The following is a 21,580-nucleotide window of genomic DNA, read 5'->3' on the forward strand; positions in this document are numbered from 1 at the left end:
TTTCTTGTGTCGTTTGTATGTGCTTTCTGGTAAGAAATTCTAAAGAGCTATTGGTGCTAAATTATTGGAATTCCTAGATTAAATAGTGTGCTGCTTATTAACATGGAAACCCGTCGACGAGCTGAGTACGGTTCTTGTAAGTGATTCGGCGAATTTATAATTTTTGTATTCTTCTATTTTTGCACATTCTTTAGAATAAATATTGATGTTTTGTATATAACGAATTCAGTATTAGGAAGTTATAGATACATACGTACGTAATCGACTTAGTTTTTTACTTTTATACGTACATATTCATTTCGAATATCTGAAATATTAGAGATTGTTCGAATTCAATAAAACATTAAATTATAGTAAGGATCTCAAGTTGAAATAAAACTCGAATGGAATTCTTGATGGTTTATTTTGCAAGTTTGTTATATTTTATTCAGGCTACTGATTTAAAATCTACCTTGAAAAAATATTGTTACGAAACTTTCTTCACTCTCCTTACTTCGACGATAACAACATAGTATTATGTATTTGTTTTGTTCTTTAACAATTACGAAAGTTCTACACATTATTGATCATATGCTCATCTCCCTTATCACCTGAGATAGCTTAGAGTTGATATATATCAGTATCAACGGTACCTTTTTTATTTAACGATTTCCTGATTACAGTGTTACATATATGATATTATTAATATTTCATTAGTGAAATCTATAATATTCGTCTGTAATTAATTCTTCTATTTTGTTCTTCTAATTCTACTATATTACAATTTTTTATCATTCCGTGATAAAAATACTATCAAAAAAAAAAATGTAGAATTTCCTAGATCCAATCATCCGACATTGCTATATTTATAAATTTGTATAGAAACCAGCGTGCAGTCAATGATTCCCAGGTAATAACAGGATACCGTGAATAATATGTTATGAACACAAGGAATGCAATAATAAGAAAATAAGAACTTCCCATTGAAAATTCGCAGAAATTCTATAACGAAAAGGCGGCGCACAAACGAATGACGTTATTAATTGAGATTCTAGGACATTCATATCTCGAGGTAATGGGCTTAACAACTCGGTACGATTTCTTGCAATTAATCTTTGCGCGCATCACACTTCTTCAATGTGCATTGCCGACTAATTAATTGTTTCAACTATATCATGAAACCCTTTTGCACCTGCGGAATATGCTCTTTGTTGGCTTATTTAATTTGTAGTCAATATAATAATCCTCTAAGATGTTGGGTAAAATAGTAGAGAACAAAAGCGGATAAATTACGTGAGACTTTATGATTGTTATATTTAGCTAAGTAAATTTTATATCTAGGGATTAAAATATTTTTCCATGGTTATTATTGGATATCTTTAAAACGGTACAAGAATGTATTCTAAAATTGTCGTTCCCTCGGGGCGATTGATTTTTCAGGCAGAATTCCTGCGAACTGCGATAAATCAAGCTTAGGTACCTTATATTGGAACGGTTTCTTGTAAATCAATCTCGCAGTTAAGAGTTTTTGTTTCGATCAAGGACAGGTGCGCCAAAATCTCTGTAGGCAAATTTTTAGGTAATGTTTATTTCTATGAGTAATTAAATAATAATAGTGATAGATAATAAATAGGTTTATAAATAATCATCCAGATAATTTTCTAGACAATTATATAAAAGAGAGATATTATAAATATGACGTAAAATTCTCATACTTCAGAAAGAGAATAGAAACCGTTCTGAGCATACTACATTTGTTCATGATCAGTAATTTATCAACATGTTAGTCACACGCCTAATATCGGTCGAAGCGAGGGTAATATCAAAACAAGTGAACAGTTTCATTTCAAAGTGAATTTTCACTGTAGGGATCAGGTTTTAAATAGATCAGTCGGTAGCAATGGAAGTAGGTTAGGGATACCCTGACCATGACTGCAGGCGACGCGTTTCTCTTCGATGGAAATGATCCTGGACGCTTGCCATGAGGAGAAGCCCATAAGTAAAATTACCTACCAGCTACATTGCTCCCCAGTTTTCTTTAACGGAAATTATTTCTTGCCTATAACTTCTTTATGAGCCTTGTATTTCAGAATGAAGCTTTCCAAAATTTTTGTATCATAAATTAACTTTCTGTTGCAACGTATAGCTACTGTATATGTTTTCCTATTATCCGCTTGATGAGTCTTTTATACGTAGTTAGAAAATTTAAGGTGTTAAAAATGTTTACAAATCGTTAAAAGGACGATAAATTTGTTTTAACATCGGTCAAATATTAGAGAAATATATTTTCACCCGTTCTTTGATATAGATGTATGATGTAAACAAAGCTGTTGCAAGAAGATACGTGATTTCTTTCAGTTTATCTTCGAAAATCCTTAAAAATTCCGAAAATACATTTAAGAAAAATTAAGTGAAACTAATAGATATTGTATTTATATATAATTAAAACTTAACGTTAAAAAATAAATAAATGCGTACTGTATATGTTTCGTTCACTCACGGAGAGACGCGATCACGAGGGAGCACGTCAACGGGAGTCGTAAATTCCCGTTACGATTAGACAATCGACGCCGCGAAATGATCGATCCTTTTTCGGTTAGGATAATAGAGGTAGTTAAATTGAATATGACACTGATATAACAAAATATAAGTAAAGTAGGTGACTGATCTAAAGGTGGAAACCCGGTCAAAGGTGTTGACCGTAAGAAAGATGAAAAATCAGTGCCGTTCGGTGACGATGCTGTGGCGGAGGAAAGCTAAGGATGGGTGTGTCTCGCGCACAGAACCATCGGATTTGTTGATGACAATTTTGGCTAGGAAAGTGAGGGCAATAGGCATTGTTTTTGATTGGATAATAGACAGCTAGTAGACTAGGAAGAGTCTTAGCCGCCCTCGAGAGAAAGTCGCTAACGGAAGATACTGAACGTGAGAGAAACCAACTATCCCGTATCTACCCGTAATATACAAACTATTCAGTGAAAGAATATTTGGTTGGTCTGAGGGACCTTAAAGAGAAAATTTTTTTTTTTTTTTTTTTATTGATTATTTGTTAAAATTTTTACAATTTGTCCAGAAGGACATTTGGTAAAATATTATAGCTTAAAGAATAAAAATATAGCATGTGGATGGTTACCCCCAGCGGGGGTAAATAGAAAATGCCTGGAATTTACGGAGAGTACTTCAGACTATTGAGGGCTCGTGGTAAGGATGTGAAGAGACATCTGATTGCCATCCTGCCCGGTCCGGTCCTATCCGGTGGTCCGATCTAGGCAGAGAATCGGTCGACGTAACAGTATAACTTGAAACCTATGTTTCCCATAATGAGTACACAATTTTAAATGTAAAAGAACTTTATTTATGATATCTAACAAAAATCCTGATTTATTATACTGATTTATTCACTACATTGAAAATAATGATTTTTTCGTTCCTTCAAAATGCATCACTTTATTCCTCAAATCAGATACACGCAATCCTTGTAATATATCTTCATTTGAAAATAATTGATCTAAATGGAAAGGAAATCATAAGAATAGAATTTTTATAATAGAAAAGAATGTTTTATTATAACGCTATAAAAACCTGTTTAAAGTCATCAATAACTTATATAAGTAAACTTCATTCATATTCATTATTTGGATATCGTATAAGATATATATAACATATAATTATCTTAAAATCATAGTTTTGAGAATCTGACAAAAAAGAATTTTATTTATGTATTATTAATATTAAAATGTTTATTAATATAATGTTAATTGTATATAGTATATAAGTTAATTAAATAAAAAATTTAATTAAATAGTAATATTTAGATAGATATATATTATGATTTATTAATAATCATACACAATAAGAAATTTGCATCTAATTTACATATGTTACTCAATTATAAGTTCATTCGGGTAGTTAATCTAACTTACCCACAGATGACCGAAAATGTTCGGCGATCGTCGGCTAACTTCGTGGTTTGTCGTTGATGTTTGTCGATGCCGTTTCGCGGCGTTCTTATTCAGTATACTGGTGTCTTTCACTGCTATCATTTAACGTAATTTAGTTGTATGCCAAGTACATATTTCGTTATCCAATCTTTTCATTATCGTAATATTAGACTAAATACTGGTGTCTTCAACTCGTAAAGTGCTTTTTCATGTGATTCTTTTTATTTTTTTTTTTCCTTTATTCCGTAAAGAGTGTAGATTGTTGATCTTCGTTATGACTTCGCGCGTTCAACCGCACACGCCTCCAAACAGCTCCAAAATGGTAAATACATTTATAATTATTCATCGGCATATGTCTGCTGCTTTGTATAGAAATGTGAATAAATTAAATTCATTTAATTTCACCTAACAATTATTTATATTCATACGGTTTTCTTTTCTTTGTTTTTAGTTCAATTTGTTGACTTAAATTATATATAAAGAAATAATCTCAATTTCTTCATTTTATTATTTTATGTCACAATAGACTCTATATTTTATGATGATATCATATTTTTAAACTTTTGCTTAATACTTCTCGTGTGTTTCAGTTTGACAAGATGTACAGTCAGTAACAAAAGTACACATACATCTTTTACATTAAAATGAAGACATTAGCTCCAGCAATTTTGTTTCAAATCATATTTTGTATTAATAGAGCCAGATACATATTTGGAAAAATAACACAATCCTTCAGGAAGTAAAAAAATAATACAAAATACAATCTCACAAAAGAGTATATACGCCTGTTATATCTACGTGAAATCATAAAAACAGATATTAAATATTAAATTAATCTCTTGTAGGTATATCTTCTTGATATACATTACTAACAGCCTGCAATCTTATCGATCCTGTATTGATAAAATTTAAGGTTGTAATTTCTTACATGACATCTTAGGACTTTTATAAGTTACAATACTTTTATATCTCTTTAATTCTTTCTAGAAATACATCAATATACCAAAAAAATTTCAGGTTATATTACGATATAAGTATAAATTCTTTTAATCTTTTCTGAAAAACGGCAAAGAAAATCTTTTCTGAAAAACGGCTTTTGTTGTATATAAATGTTTGTGACTGACTGTATCTATTCTTTATCTTATGGGTATTCATAACTCACACGAACATGCTAGCGCAAAGTTCCCGGCAATTTGTTAATCTCGTGCATATTCGTGCATAATGACGTGATGTAGGTATTCGTCGGGTGTATCAGATTATGTTAGTCATTTTTTACAAGTAACAACTTACATATCACTCTGATTTAGCAGCGTGAATATTTAATTTCGTGTGTGAGCCGTAACAGCAAGCTCTCTATGCGTTCTACGGTCCCTGTATTTTTAGTGATATTGGCACGTATCTCTGAACTATATTAGTTGCAACATACCCAATGGCATTGTAGGCAATTCGTTATGGTCTTTTTACGGAAAATTTCATTGCAAGTGTTTCCAATAGACATTCGTAGGAAATTATACCTAATCTATATACCTAATTAAATTATACCTAAAGGAATTTCTCTTTTTATTTTCTATACCTAAAAGTACTTTTCTTTTTATATTTATGACAATCTATGAATTAATTTCAAGAGTGTTATTAGAATTCATTTGATTTTTTTCGCTGCCTCTGAAACAGATAATGAGAATAGTATAAAACAAATATAAATGTATAATTAGAATCAGTATAGTATCTGGTTTATTCTTATTTTTAAATGTATATTTGAAATCTACGGTTTTTATCCAGTTTACCTAATCAATGCCATACACTTTTTCATAAAATACAGTTATACTTTGTACCCATTGATAGACTTCTGATGATTAATGTACACTATACTACATTTGCAATTCAGATATGAAAGGATCTAAACATTGTAGTATATATGTAATTCGTTGCTGAAGTTATCTTTCGATATTTATAAAGAGGAACATGGTTCGAATACCTTTGAGCACGTTTATAATTCGAAAAAAATAACATTGTCGAAGTGCTTGGAGAAGAATCTCTTTTTCTCTCGTTGTTTATCTTGGACCAATCTCCACAAACTCTTTTTTCTTTTTTTTTCTTTTTTTTTTTTTTTGTTCAACAACACCACAGTCAAGGTTGAATTAGCGGGAATAGTTACGCGAAAAAAAACTGGTTTCATATGCAAGTACATAATTGTTCTCTGAAACTCACTAAAATAAATCACCAGTCATGAAAGCATATACAATTTTTAAAAATGGAGGTTACCTCGAAATCTTCGAAACACCTTCACTTCCGTATAATCACATGACGCACTACGCGAGAACATTTAATTTTACTCAATGAAAGTTTCGTGTATTGCTTACTACATATTTTAAAATTATGGCTTGGTCCAGTTACGAGAAGCATCCTATCTATTAAGTAACCGTCTCTTTATTTCTCGTTTTCAATAGATAATTTTGGTTTCAGTTATTTTTACCCGAAATGCTACTTATCTTTTTAAGTACCAACGTATTTTTAGATACGATATATCTGTGACGATTTTACTTGGTACAATGACCCAGCGAAACGAGAATATACCAATTGTTGAATCGGTTCTATTGATAAACAAGAAAACATTGCCTTTGTATCTCAATACTCGGGCCTTTATGTGGCGTTTAGATCAAAAAGATTGCGGGAAATGTATCGTTTGCGTAATAGCGCGTAAATGAAAGAGAACGTTGTGCGTGCAGCGCCCCCATCATTCGATTGCTATTAACGACCGTTGGAAATGATACAGACGAGATTCAAAATCTCTTTAAATTAAATCTCATATTTTTTCCTCATTCCATGTCTCCTACGTGTTGCACGGTCACTGTGAACGTAAAGTTATAAGTGAGAACTTTATTTCTCGAAGGCGTTAATTAACCGTCCAACTGTGAAGGTTATACACACTATCATATAATAGTTCACGAAGATATCTGAACTAAGTATGTATGTATTTACGGAACTTTTACGTTCATATCGTATATGAATCGTATGAATCGTAAAATATTCTGCAATTTCATTAACACTGTAATGATATACAACTGTCATCATTGTATTCATCTTATTTTTTTATTTCATTATCTGAAAATTTATATTATAAAAATTTATATATATATAAAAGATTAATGCGTAGCATAAGTAGCTGATAAATGTTCAAAATGATCCTATTAAATATTTAGGCTTACCAATATGCCTCAATATTAGGTATATTAATAGATAATTGACTATGTAAATATTTTTGTGTTCTCTGCAACATATATTTGCACTAAACATTTTGTAACTTCTATGTATTTTTTCAGATTTGTTTCAAACTTTGGCAACATAATAATCATAATCGACTCTTGTTACAGTGTTAATGAAATTTCAAAATTTTTCGTATAGCACACATAGTATATCTATAGATAGTTTCAATAAGTGTTTGAATACTTTTGTGAGCTACTGTATGGAAAGTAGATTAGCATTATTTCGTATAGACTCAGCACAATCGTGAAGATAAGCGCGCGTATAAAATATGTATTACATATATCAGGTTGTCCGAAAAATGTCTTTCTTTTACAAACATGAAAACTAATCTGTCGAACGTTGTGATCTTTATTTTGATAGAACAAAATGGATCATACGTAATTCGATAAAATAATATAAAACGGAAAATGTTGTGCATCCATTATTTCCTTATAAAACGAAAAAAACTTTTTGAACGACCTAATACAAGTAAAACAATACAACAACGCTTGACGGTAAACAATACAGCACAGTAACTCCCTTGCCCCTGTGCCGCTCCGCTAGTCTTTTTTCCAACAATGCGCAGTACAAATAACCGATTAAAAAAAGCAATGAATATAGTAATAAAATGAAAAAAGCATAAATATAAGGAGTATAAATATAAGGATCAAGAAATAATTGTCCCGCCGAAACCACTTTCCCCATTCATTTTATCTCTTTCGAAACATGTCATTCACTACATTAAGGTGTGTTCTCGCATATAGAATGTTATACAGAAAATATGCACGTGTCATGAAAAATTGATTCTTAGTTGACATAATTCCTCGCTAAGTGCATAAAAATAAAATTAATTTTTTTCATATTGTTCATATATAAAGATATTTTTTAATCTTTCCAAAGTTAAATTTCAGGTATATCATTAACTTGTTACACAATGTAACATAGCATTTATTAAATTTTGTTCCTATAGCTGATTAAGATCGTATTATAATTTTTGATAGAAACCTATATTTAATACGTTATGATTTTATATAGATATTATATTTTTCTAAATTTACAATGTAGAATAGACTTTATTTGAAATATTTAATAACTTACAAAATTCGTGAAATACTCTGGAAGCCTATAAAAGCTATTTGAATTCTAGCTAAATGTTTCTCAACACTCGTTACGAATTTTTTATAACAATCCAATATTTTATACACTTTTGTACGTTCTATACATTCTGTGCATACATTTTGCACTTTTAAATTTCTCATAAATGTATAAATGTCCACAGTTTAATAATTAGTTACCGTTATTACAAAATCTACATATAATCTACAATACATCTACAAATCTACATATAATATAATCTAATGTACCGCTTTTCTTTTCTTTTAGCGTTTATCAGAGCTACGCAAGAATCAAGCCTGATGTCCATATGGTCGACAAGCACTGGACGCAATTCAGTGTTTGGCGCGGAGGACGGAGCAGTACTCCCCTCCTCGCACTTACCGATCCACGTACACGTGGCACGCACACATCTGCGCAACGCTGACGGTCACTGCTTCCATAAGCGGTTTCACAACTGTCAGGTCGGTAATTCTCCCCTTGTCTCTTTGATCTCGCAGTTCGTTTCCTTTTTATCTCTCTCCGGGTATTATACTAGATATTATACGGTTATCTCGTAGTCTTTTTCCATAACACCTTATATGTACGTTTCTATATATACAATTTTCACCGATGACAATTTTTTCGTTTATTTTCTCGTTTATTAGTATTATATCGTTCACCCGCATGTGCATTGGCTGATGCTTGGTCATTTTGAACCGGCTTTGATACTACAAGCAACTCCAGCGGATCTTATCGCTGAAATATAAATATTGATACTTTTGATGTGCTGTAAAAGAAACTTCAAACGTTCCGCATGGTAGTCAAATAATGTATTCTGGATATTACAGATGTTGTGATTATGTTATGAATATTTGTGTTTATAAATAATTTTAAAATAGAAGTAATCGTTTATATATCACAATTTCATGGAAGAAAGATGTAAAATTATCTGAGGAGTTCTATGTTAGTGTTAATGTGTATACCATATGGACATCTAGCTCACTGATAAAGTACACATTCACAGTTTAAGAAAATTAAAAAAGTATGTTGAGGTAATAATAAATATATAATACAATCATATGAATTTATGGTAATTATCGATATCTCATCAACATACCTTATTAATGATTCCGATGATTTTTTAATACCTTGTAGGAATCAACACTTGAACTTTTTCCTATACATATAACCGGCTTAGTTTTTGAGATATTCGTAATAAACTGTCGGTACCACTATAGCTAATTCTGCCTATATTTGGTGACGATATATGTACTAGTATTAATTGCTGATAGATACTTAGATAATACGAAACCGTTATTAATATATTAGATATAATATCGGTCGCTTTGAATCTTTTCAATCGCTCCAAAAACGAGCGGGAATTCAGACTATATGCTTGTTAGAATAGTCGATCCTCAGAGTATTAAATTGTGAATCTCCTTAATAAGACAAACGTCCATGTATTATACGTATATAATAATATTAACATATCCATGAAACCAATTCGCTTTGGATAATTCTACGTCTGTCTCCATATTCTATTAGTCAGAATTGCCAAGCGTCTACTATCTCACTAAGAATTAATAAAAACTCCCTAGAATCTTCAATATTGAAATATAAAATTCAGTCGACTTTATGATTACAAACAATAACGTATATTGAATACTCCATATGTTTGCTATTCAATTGAACTCCAACGTCAGAGATCATTTTGTTTGTTGCCCGCTTTGATTCGATAAAACATGCTCTCTTGATATCATTGCTTAAAACTCAATTCCGTTGACGATTCACGATCGGATGAACAAAGTACTACGTATTAAAACTCATGAGAGTCGTTGATGATCTTTACCTGGAAGATACTCATATTGTCGACAGAGAAGCAGAAAATTGAATATTATCTAACGTTCAAGGAATCCTTTTAAATACCGATAAGATCAATCGAAACTGTTTCTTAAATTATATCGCTACCAGTCGCTTCCTTAGTTTATAATGAAACATAATCATTGTCTAACAATTATATCGGTCGCATAATTATTCTCGCGTTAACGATCATGTTCTCGGCAACGAATTCACTTACATAAAATACAGACATACACGAAATACGTATAAACAACTTTGCGTTAGCGGAAGCTTGACGTATAAAGTATTATGTGTATACTAACTGTGGATATGCGTGAATCGATGTACAGAGGAATTTATTTATTACATATGTTGTGTACAAGGCTAACCGTAATCTCAATTCATAATTTTACTCCACTGATTTAAATGAACAAGTTATATATATAGTTATAAATTATTTATATAAATATAGAAGTTAAATGTAAAAAAGAAATATCTTTCTGTTCTCTAGATTTATTTCATATAGATTAGAAATTTTCATTTTGTAACAATTTACTACAATTACTAATTAGTTGAAAGATTATATTATTCTGTTTTTTCTTTCATTGGTGTATTGTACTTGACTATACCGTGCTGTCGCTTGCCAGATTTCCCACAGATTCGATCTATCAGTATTTAGATGAATCTCTCTCTCTCTCTCTCTTTCTCTCTTGCGTTGTATCTAGAGGCTTTCCATTAATTTTCCTTGTTATTTGTTTGGTTCAGCACCCGTTGGTTTTTTGTCCTACACAGGACTTTTGGCAAGCTCTCCCGTTGGCACCGACGTTGCCATCTACTTTCGGTACGTGTCTTTCTTTCTTACGTGTTTGTACAGTTGAACGCCAATTATCCAAACGCTGATTACCTCTAGATGTGCAATTATCTTAGATGTATTTTTAACAACGATTTTGCTATACGGACGGTGTACCACGATTCTGAAATGCCGAATGGATACCACCGTTGTTGGTTTCCCGCTATTTCAAAACGGCAAACATAGTTAGGATACTTATGTGTAAGTTTCATGATTGTGATTCAAATTTAAAAATAATTTATTCTAATACTCAACATACAGGCTTTCCATGAATCAACTTTTATATTTATAACTTCCTAAACATTTTGTAGAAATCAGTATCCCATATAACAATTTTCTGATTTTCTCAAAGATGTGAAATTTCTTAATTAAATTTTAAAAAGGAAAAGATTTACTGATACAAACTTTAATAGACAAACGGCAATACAATATAATATATATTGTATATTATATATAATATATATACCAATAATTATATAACATACAATATAGTTATTAATTATAATATTATAGTATAAATCAGTGAAGTTTCAATTGAATCATATAATTGGTCACTATGCTCACGCGATACTTGTGGCACAAGTTAGCGTACTGTTTTCGATTAAGCATATTATGCAACCATTCGCTTCCATTCAATTCTATTTTACAAACGTTGTGTTAATAATCCCTCTATATCGTCTGTTATTCTTTTCTGTCAACCAGTCAAAGATGTCGCAGTCGGGAGATGGCCTTCACACGCCGGGTTATCTCTCTTGGAGAAAACTGCAGCTCAGTCGAGCGAAACTTAAAGCGTCGAGCAAGACGTCTGCTCTACTTTCCGGCTTTGCCATGGTACATAACTGGATATTCTAATAAATCTCTTTTTCGGTAATCTGAAATACCTCTGAATCATCAAAACTTTAGAACAATACTTTTTTTTAGGTTTTAACTTTTTGTTCTCCATTATTAAAAATAACAGACTTAATAAATTCACATTGCTATAATAACAGTACAATAGTAAAGGGAACAAAGGGAACAGTCAAGGGAGGAATATTGATAACAGTAACGTAGATTATAATTTGTTAAAAATGAGTTCAGGAACAAGAAGAGATATATCCTGCAATATTATTTAGCATTAATAGAATTTCTTAAAACTTAGGGGTACAGTAAAGTTAATATTTATTTTTTAATTTATATATAAATAGTTAGTCTAAAATTGAATCAATTCTGCATAAAAATATTGTAAAATTATTTTAAAAAGGACGATTGCATATAACAATAAAGGAAATAACTCTGAGCAATTGATTTCATTACAAAAATTATAAACTCACTGTTAAATATTTCATACACACCTTAATATATATTAATAGATATTAATAAATAAATATTTTTCCTTTACAGGTAGCTATGGTGGAAGTACAATTGAATTCCGATACGAAAGTACCTTCAGAGATGTTAATCGCCTTCGCCGTGTGTACTACGTTGTTGGTTGCGGTTCACATGTTAGCTTTAATGATATCAACGTGTATTTTGCCGAACATCGAAGCTGTGTGCAATCTGCATAGCATAAGCTTAGTACACGAATCTCCACACGAACGTCTACACTGGTACATCGAAGTGGCATGGGCGTTTTCTACTCTTCTAGGACTTTTACTATTTTTATTGGAAATTGCTATACTTTGTTGGGTGAAGTTCTATGACTTTTCACAAGTGGCCGCCTGGTCTGCTTGTATCGTGTTAATACCAGTACTAATAATCTTCCTCATATTTGCTGTACATTTTTATCGGAGCTTAGTGGCCCACAAATACGAAGTTACTGTGTCCGGTATAAGAGAACTGGAGTTACTTAAAGAACAAATAGAGTCAACCGATGTTGAAGGTAGAAATGGTGTGAATTTACTACAGACAGCTGGCGTGACGCACGTAGTCTGAACACGGTAAAGCACAATCCATGATCTGTATTACTTCTACAATGTGATAACCTCTCTGAGTGGAGGATAATGAATCTCTAATTATCTGCATATGCTGCATTGTTTAGCTTATACATGTTATTACGTATTAAAACAATTCAAACGATAGATTAGAATGGGTTATGAAGACGAGGATTGGTACTGTATTGAAAGTATCAGAAATGACTGTATGTAATATTTTTCAACACTTTTATTCGCCTACATGCGATAAGTTTGAAAGGGAACACCTATTTCTTTCAGCGAGCGAAGCGATATATTATTACCTATGTTTAACTATATCGCAATGAATTTGTACAAGTACTGAAAAGTAATTTTTGGTGAAAGGATATATGTATGTATAAACGTGAAACATTCCCCTTCTCGCGTAGCGACTTAACCTATAAGAGCAATGATACGCGATAAGATTTATTGTATAACGTATCCTTAGCTATGGCTCAAAAAACAACAGTCTTGAATGGGGGTTTATATCTTCCAATATCTGACAATGCGTGACTAGCTCGCATTGAATGTACTTATTATTACTTTGTTCTAAAACATGCCTCCCGTGCGGTATTATTCACAGTTCTTTTTATGTTGTTCGTTTATTTCTTTTCACATAATAAGTCCCGTGCTCAAGTAACGTTTGAAAAGCTTTTTACGCGGAGACAAAATAATTTTCAGTCTTATTGTCTCTGTCTGTACAAAATTACTGCCGTCGCTAAAGAAGCGGCAATTAAATTATTGTACACAGCTTTTATTGCGAACAAACGGTTTATACGTGTATACATATGTTGATAGAAAGAAATATATGCAAAATTGAAGTACTTTTGCTAGAATAAATTATACAAATAACATCGATTCATTCTGTATTATGTTTTATTTTAAACTGTAAGAAAATATGTTCATAAAACGGAATTTAAACAAGGGCACGTGTTTATGGACACGCATATATTCGGAATTATACGCTTCGATGCTCTCTTACAAAAAGGTTCAGTGAAAAAGGATTCCGCCTCTTTGTTATCATATACAGTTTCCGAAGTATCTTGAGAATTGTTAATATCCGTTATCACTTTCAGCTTTGAACCGAATAAAAATTATCATCACTGAATAAAAGTTTTACAATAATGTTGATAATTTACTTATAATCGTTACGTACTTCCGGAATAGGATATGATGTTGGACGAATTGCAGATTGTCGAAAATCTGCATCTGTCATGGTTCCGTTTATGAACCAATCGTTTGTCCAGAAACCACGCTGCTCTTGACCGGTAATTATGTGATAAAATGTGCCGTAACCTTCTTTCTTGCCCTTAATAAACTGACCCTCATATTTGTTGCCATTTTCTGTAAAAGTTAAACATCTCACCCACTTTTAATTAGTGTATTGGAAAATAACGATAAGTTATTCGTTATTTATAGCCGAAACATTATTAAGGTCGGTTGTAAAAAGAACAGATGACATCAATTAAGAAACCTTTAACGAGTAATCCCATGCCATGGTAAAAATCATCCTTCCAAGCGCCCTCGTAATAATCTCCATTACAATGCCACATACGGCCATAACCATGTCGTTTATTTCGACAGAAGTCACCTTCATAGTAAGAACCATCTTCGAACCAGTTATGCCCGAATCCTTGCTTTTTTCCAGCCACCCATTGGCCAATATAATATCGATGAATAGTATGGTCTTCTTTTGAAATTTTGCTCAAAATACCGCAACCATGTTTTTTATTGTTGAGCCAACTACCATTGTACATCCATCCATCTCTATGAAATTTCAAACGAAATTGAAATTGTTTTCGAACATGTGAAAAATATCAGAAGACACTGTACAAATAAAAATAAATATTTCAAATGATTATCCTTATTCAGAACTACTTACAGCAGTTATTCTAACTCATTGACTGTAACGTAAATTTTACATATTTTGGAAACCGCAATAGATTGAAATATATTATACCATAACATTTAATTGTTGCAAAATACAATATTGTATTTGCGTAATTTTTTCTGACAATATTATCTGAATTACTTACATTGTTGAAAAAATTTTATTTTGATCATTGTAAAATATTTAGTTCATATCATAATTAATATACCTGTCCACTTCTTTACCTATGCCTTCTCTTACGTCGTTCTTCCATTCACCAATGTAATGACTTTTGAAAAGTCCTTTGCTTTGAGGGCTAAAAATGGCATAACGCAAACCATTTCTTTTCGAGCTCCCTATTCTCTGTTTAATGTATGAAGTTTTAATGGGTCCTAAAAAAGGCATTGTAACATTTATCAGAGATTTCATTTGAATTTTGGAAACATAATTTTTTGAACAATCATGTTAAAATGGTTAATCTTTCATTTTAAAATATAATTGATCATTCATTTTGACAATAGCACTACTTTATAATCGAACAAACGAATACGAATACAATTGAAATATGCAATAAAATGTTCAATTTGCAAATGTGGAAATAATATATCAATGTCATGTATTATCATTAATTTTTTATACTTTATGATAAAAAATTTTCAAATAATATATAGTGATTAACCACTTTGAAATGTGCGAACAAAATATTCTTTTCTATTAAGTAATGATGAAAGATATTAATATAGGACCGCTAAAATTCATTGGGAAACTTATACCTTTTATGATTTTATGTCATGCTTAAAATTATTGTATGACAAATAATTATCAATAAGAAGATTGCTCGTTTAAAACAATTTGTCATACCGAATAATGAAATTCGTGAAAATCTACTCCATGCTTATCTGCACACGAATGAGAGCGCCCCTACAGTTAAGTTTTATTGCGTTTAGAAAACTTGATAAGATTGAAGCGTCGTGTTTTCGTTGAGACAGAAGATCGAAGGAGGGAAATTTGCTTCACACAACAAAAGATCATACGTCCATAATATAAAATAGTTCTATGTTTTCGTATCAGTATCGATAGTATTTCCATGAATTCAACGATTACCATTAACGACACCGACGAAGAGGTGATTGATTTAGACTCAAGCCAAGATATTATCAATATTACTGACAATGACCAAAGTGAATGTTCAATTGAGAAAAATTCATTACCGAACAACAATGCGGATAAAATGGACGTAACCAATAATTACATGGATAATAATAAAAATGCATCTACAATGGAAACTTGCGATAATGAGAGTACATCGACACCACTTTTGAAGGTTATGTTTCGAGATGAAAACATTGCATGGTAAAAAATTGTTATTTGTTATTGATATATAATATGTGTACATATGTACATGTGTACATATATATATATATATTATTCTTTATAAATTTTCGGGTAGAACGGGTAAATGTAATATTTGTTTATATAACCTAAAACGACATATGCTGAATAATGGCTGAATAAACATACATATATCAGTGTCGTTTTTTATTTCAATTTGTTGTTATACATAATATAATCATTTTAATTATATATGATAAAATAAATTATTTTGGTCCTAAATGAGTTGCATCACTTAGTAAACACATTAAAATAATAATATGTAACTAGTTTTTAATGTAATTAATTGTTTCTTATCGAGGTAACTTTTAATTCCATTTCCTTTATTGAATTTTTTAGGCAATATAGTAAAAGAATAAAAGTGTTTCTAGAGGAGTTAGTATCTTCCAAGATTAAATGTCAAGAAAATGATAATGGTTTAACGTTAGAAGTTTGGGATAATGATACTGACTCTATAAGTCAATCTATCGATATTACGACAGGGAGTGATGATAGTCAGGATATAATATGCGATACATTATTTACTGTAGATAAACAGCCAAGACCTGGAGATGACTTTGATGTTCCATCTTATAGTAGGGTCTGTTTTTTTATTGTATTGTTCAATATTTACATATAAGAAAAAACTATTTAAAACTGATTACTCCAAATAGCTAAATCGTTAATTACTTTTATTGTTTTAATGTTATTATTTATTATTTTAGAAATATGTATTATGTGATAATGTGATTGATGATACAAAATTCGAGTCAAGTAAATATCCAGGGGGTAACTCACAAAGGTTTACGTGTTTTAATTGTTTGGGAAATCATAATTTACGAGATTGTACAGAACCACGAAATTATACTACTATAGATGCAAATCGAAAAAATTTCAATATGAAAGCAAATTCAAAAGGTGTTAGATATCATTTGGGAAATAATCATAGATTTGATCATATAATCCCTGGTCAATTAAGTAACAATTTACGTAATGCACTAGGTCTCAGAAGTAATGAATTACCTAGACATATATATAGGTAATTAATTAAATTTCATGTTATAATTTTTAAAAAATCATAGGTAATAGAATAAAATTAAGAAAACTATTTAATTTGTTAAATGTAAACAAATTACAAATATGGATTGTATGATGTTTATTAATCTTAATTTTTGTATATAAAAATAATTTTCCTAGAATGAGGAAGCTTGGCTATCCTCCAGGATGGTTAGAGGAGGCACGTTTGCAACACTCTGGTTTGTCCCTATTCAATTCTGATGGCATTGCAGAAGAAGATCCTAATGATGAACTAGGACATATCGTTGAAGAAAGAGACAGAGATCAATATGATGTAAAAAAAATATATGACTTTCCTGGTTTCAATGTACCAGCTCCACCTGGTACCTGGGATGTAAGCAACACTAAATTTTATAAAAGTAATAGATTTTTACAAAATTAGACTTGCTAAACATTTATTATGAACAATAGGAGGATGGGAAATATTCCGTATCAACAATGTTGTCTATTCATAGCAAACAAAGAATGTTGTCAAACTTAAAAGGAAGAACGGCAGACGATGGATATAAGAGAAAAAAACTCAAAGTTTTTAATAATACATCAAAAGACAGTCCAATTCCAGAACCTACTGAAATGGAAATCGAGGATGTAGAAGGTACAGAAACTCTATATTCACACTCAACAATTCTTTCAAAATTCACGTATTCTACTAATTAAATGCATATGTTATAAAAACATTTTTATTTTCTATTAAGTAGATAGTGCGGTAGAGTGTGTACCTACTAATGGACTGTTTATACCACCGTTGCCACGGGACTCTCCTGTAAAACCACCAGAACCGCTATTACCACAAGAATCTTCTGCAAATCCATCAGAACCACTATTATTACAACCAACATCAATATCTGAGGATTCAGATTATCATTCTCAAGAATTACAATTTTCTGAAACATTAGTACGTATAAAAGATATTACATATATTTAACATTTCATCCAGTATTAATTGTAGAAGGATAAGGAGAAGGGTAAAATATTTTCATACCATGTATTAAAAGATGAGATAAACATTTTTGTACAAAACATTTCAGGAAGATACTACATCGCCTTCTTTACGAGCGAATTCTCCGTCATTATCCGAATTGGAGAACATAAAAAAGCAACTACTTGTAGAACTCCAGAAATCAAACTCAGATATTTCATCAAAAAGCAATTCTTCGAATTCAGTATCAAAATCTGATATGCCACCACCTAGTAATGAGATTACTCCAGAATCAAATCGTATCCGTCAAAATGGAATTAATACAAGTCATGGAAGTGTGAAGTCTATTGATTTTGGTACACCTGTATTACAAAGTACGTCTCCGTATAGCAAATTGCCACCATCTGAAAAATTTTCAAAAAATATTTGCAATTTAATTAATTTTGAGAACTTACCTGATTCGACAGGTAAGTATGAACAAATGACTGGAGTTTTGCAAAAAGTAAGACATACATTAGCAAAGCTTCATCAAGAATAATTGTATCTCATTGCAATTCATGATTGAAAAAATTATCATATTTTATAAATGAGCAATAATTCCATTTTCTGCAAAGGAACAGAGATATAAATTTCATTTGATATATTATATTTCTAATTAAAAAATGACATATATTTTTATCTATAGTTAGTCTAAAATATATGGCTTTTTTTAACATAAATCTTATGTTAGGAAATGTACAAATAATAGGTTTATTCTTTACTGTTATATTTATCTTTCGGAACACAAAATATATCTAACATATTTTACGTAATTTTCGATTTCCCCTTTTAATCCACAATAATGAACAAATTCAAAGTTTCATTGGCCTTTAATCATTATAGAAGGCACATTAAAATTTTTCACATAATGAATTTATGTAGGGGGGCGGGCCTTGGAGTAAAATGCAATGGTCCTTTTAATTGGTCTTTCTACTTATGTCTGGATAAAGAAAAAGCTTATAATTTTAAACAAAATTTTATAACGTCTCACTTATAAAAAGTACAAATACATACTATTTTTCTATTAATTAGTGGCATTTTCTCGCGTGATACATTGTGACTGAACATAAACTATTTCATATTCATCAAAAAACATTTCTAACTTTATTTTCTTGTGAATTATACTTATCACCATACATTGCACATTTCTTCTACATGTCCAGTTCGTTTTAAAATTGGTAAATATTTTTATCCATTTAAAACATTTGTTCTATTATCGTGACTGTCTATACATAATTATTTTCTTTAACATGTTCACTACCACACGGCATGTGAAACATCTATCATCCTTTAGCTTTACTAGTCTTACACACTATGCCACACATTTCCATTTATGCACATACATAATATACTAAACTAAATAGACAGAGCAAACATTATATGGTATGACACAGACGTGATACTAGTTTTTAGCTATAATATTCAGAATTTATACACTTTACTTATTTATGTGATTTAAAAATAAAAAATCATATCTGTCACAGTGGTCTCTCAGAATAGTATATACATCATACATACGTACATACATATGCACATACATATATATCATGGTAGTAACAAACATGTTAATAAATAATTGAATAATTAATTTTCCTTACTTATCAATATCTGTTGCATGTTTTACATGCCACAGGTTCTATAAACATAGAATTGAAATTGAAATTATTGTTAATTAAATAATTTATTTTTGCTATTTTTATATGGAAATTTTCATTCATGTTTTCTAATTAGAAGATTAATAATAGTAAAAAGTTTACCAATTCTAAAAGATACTGTATACATATGTAAATAAAGAAAGGAATGTCTTATGTTTTGTAATAATAAGAACAAAATACTAACAAAGGCAAGTCAATGCTATGTTTAAAGTGTATGTCATTTATTTTCCTCTCTAAAAAATTCGATTATTGCTAGCATATTTGCATAGTACAAAATGTAAATGACGTGAGAATAGAATTTGATTTAAAAACAAAAATTGAAAAATATTACTAAAACTATAACTTTTAAAACTAATCTCTTATATTCTCGATGTACACGGTGTCTGAAAATAATTTGTCACGAACATTGTAGGGTTATTCTATTGTAAAACTCTAGCTCGGTGAAGATTACGAAAAAAGTGGCGGCAATATTGACTTTGATCTTGAATTTCAAGGTCAAATTTCTTTACTGCATCATATTTTACTCGTTATAAGGATTAACCCTTTGCACTCGAGAGGCGATTCTCAGTCGTTTAGCGTTCCATGTAACAACTCGAAAGGAGAATAAGAGGCGACAGTCCCTGTTTTAGATTTCCACCTCTCCAATTGATGAGAACGCAGTATTGGTTCGTAAATAGATTCCTTAGCTCTTTATATTGTTTGTTATGAAGTGTGAAGTGTTACACTTTAAGATGGAGATGAAATACTTATGCTCAAATTCTTCCAAAACTATGGTTCTGGCAACGTCTCCGACGTTAGTTCAGATTCGACGATCGTACCAGAAGTATTATAGTTTTGTAAATTTAGAAGCTCTAAAAAAATGGATTTGGAAATTTCTTTAATTAATTCATATATTCTATAAAAAAGCAAAAGAACGAAAGGCCACTGAACCACCTGCGATTTATAAAAACTTTACTAGACCAGTTGAGTGGAGATATTCGACAACTGTGAGATCGAGCTTCGACGTTGACTGCTAATTGTGATGAAATTTGGTTAAATGGAGAGCTCCATGTAATTTTAAAAAAAGATTGTAAGGTGTGTTCTTACCGATACAAAGTAGGAGAAAGACACGAAACAACTTATTATTGCGATACTTTTCCCGACAAGCCAAGGATGCATCTTGGCACATGTTTTATAAATTATCGTAAAAAAAAATACAGAAAATGACATGTTCAAAGATGTAAATATATATAGATTATTAAAATGTAACGTTTTTTAAGTTAATTTTTGTATAAAATCATTTTACATTACCTACAAGACACTCGTCACATACGCGTAAAATCACCTCGAGTTGCTGCTACGCCCGACCGAAAAGGTCGTCGAGTGCAAAGACTCAAAGAAACTATGGATCGCAAATCACCTTCTCAGTCCTCTTGGGAAAAAATGTTAAAGTTTCATAAATTTTCGAATTCGTATATTTTGAAGTCAGATACATTAATCTATTACATTAGAATTACAGATTAATCTATGACAAAAAGAAGCAAGAGTCGAAAGTATGAACCAGATACGGTTTACGAATATTTGCAACGCAACAGTGACCTTCGCTGCGATCATGTATTGCTTAGAATCGATGCCACGATATAGTAAGGCAGTATGATTCCCTCTCCAAGCAATGTCTTTTTCTTATCGGCCTGCGTTATGTCAGACGCTTTACAAAATCGACAGCTATATATCAGATATATATCGGGTATATCAGATAATTACAAATAAGGTGACTTCTAAAGTTAATTAACAT

General features: G+C 30.9%; 3 protein-coding genes and 1 long non-coding RNA gene across 7 annotated transcripts; 2 read left to right on the top strand and 2 right to left on the bottom strand.

Annotated features, from left to right (window-relative positions):
* LOC139998382 (calcium release-activated calcium channel protein 1) lies at positions 1-13,733 on the top strand. The gene is given in 7 exon segments (XM_072022840.1): positions 1-15; positions 78-136; positions 8,547-8,740; positions 10,863-10,874; positions 10,876-10,938; positions 11,650-11,778; positions 12,328-13,733. Coding segments are annotated over 6 exon segments (963 nt in total). The 5' UTR covers positions 1-15; positions 78-102; the 3' UTR covers positions 12,859-13,733.
* LOC139998391 (uncharacterized) lies at positions 1,760-4,955 on the bottom strand. Its single transcript, XR_011803251.1, has 3 exons — positions 3,903-4,955; positions 3,271-3,674; positions 1,760-2,353 (listed from the first exon to the last, which is right to left on the bottom strand). It is a non-coding gene; the product is annotated as an uncharacterized lncRNA (long non-coding RNA).
* LOC139998384 (MORN repeat-containing protein 3) lies at positions 13,613-21,261 on the bottom strand. Of its 4 annotated transcripts, none has more exons than XM_072022848.1 (5): positions 21,101-21,261; positions 14,991-15,137; positions 14,350-14,642; positions 14,032-14,219; positions 13,613-13,951 (listed from the first exon to the last, which is right to left on the bottom strand). In XM_072022848.1, exons 2-5 carry the CDS (start codon positions 15,017-15,019, stop codon positions 13,778-13,780), a joined length of 684 nt encoding a protein of 227 aa, XP_071878949.1. In that variant the 5' UTR covers positions 15,020-15,137; positions 21,101-21,261; the 3' UTR covers positions 13,613-13,777. The 4 variants fall into 4 exon arrangements, with proteins under 4 accessions (XP_071878949.1, XP_071878947.1, XP_071878948.1 ...); XM_072022846.1 differs by lacking the exon at positions 21,101-21,261 and adding an exon at positions 15,607-15,726; XM_072022847.1 differs by lacking the exon at positions 21,101-21,261 and adding an exon at positions 15,519-15,638.
* On the top strand, positions 15,833-18,924 carry LOC139998376 (zinc finger CCHC domain-containing protein 8 homolog). Its single transcript, XM_072022826.1, has 7 exons — positions 15,833-16,098; positions 16,477-16,717; positions 16,842-17,155; positions 17,314-17,527; positions 17,605-17,788; positions 17,892-18,088; positions 18,222-18,924. Exons 1-7 carry the CDS (start codon positions 15,833-15,835, stop codon positions 18,648-18,650), a joined length of 1,845 nt encoding a protein of 614 aa, XP_071878927.1. The 3' UTR covers positions 18,651-18,924.
* Positions 21,262-21,580: the final 319 nt, after the last annotated feature.

This window comes from Bombus fervidus, chromosome 3, assembly GCF_041682495.2.
Source record: "Bombus fervidus isolate BK054 chromosome 3, iyBomFerv1, whole genome shotgun sequence".
In the NCBI taxonomy this organism is placed as follows: domain Eukaryota; kingdom Metazoa; phylum Arthropoda; class Insecta; order Hymenoptera; family Apidae; genus Bombus; species Bombus fervidus.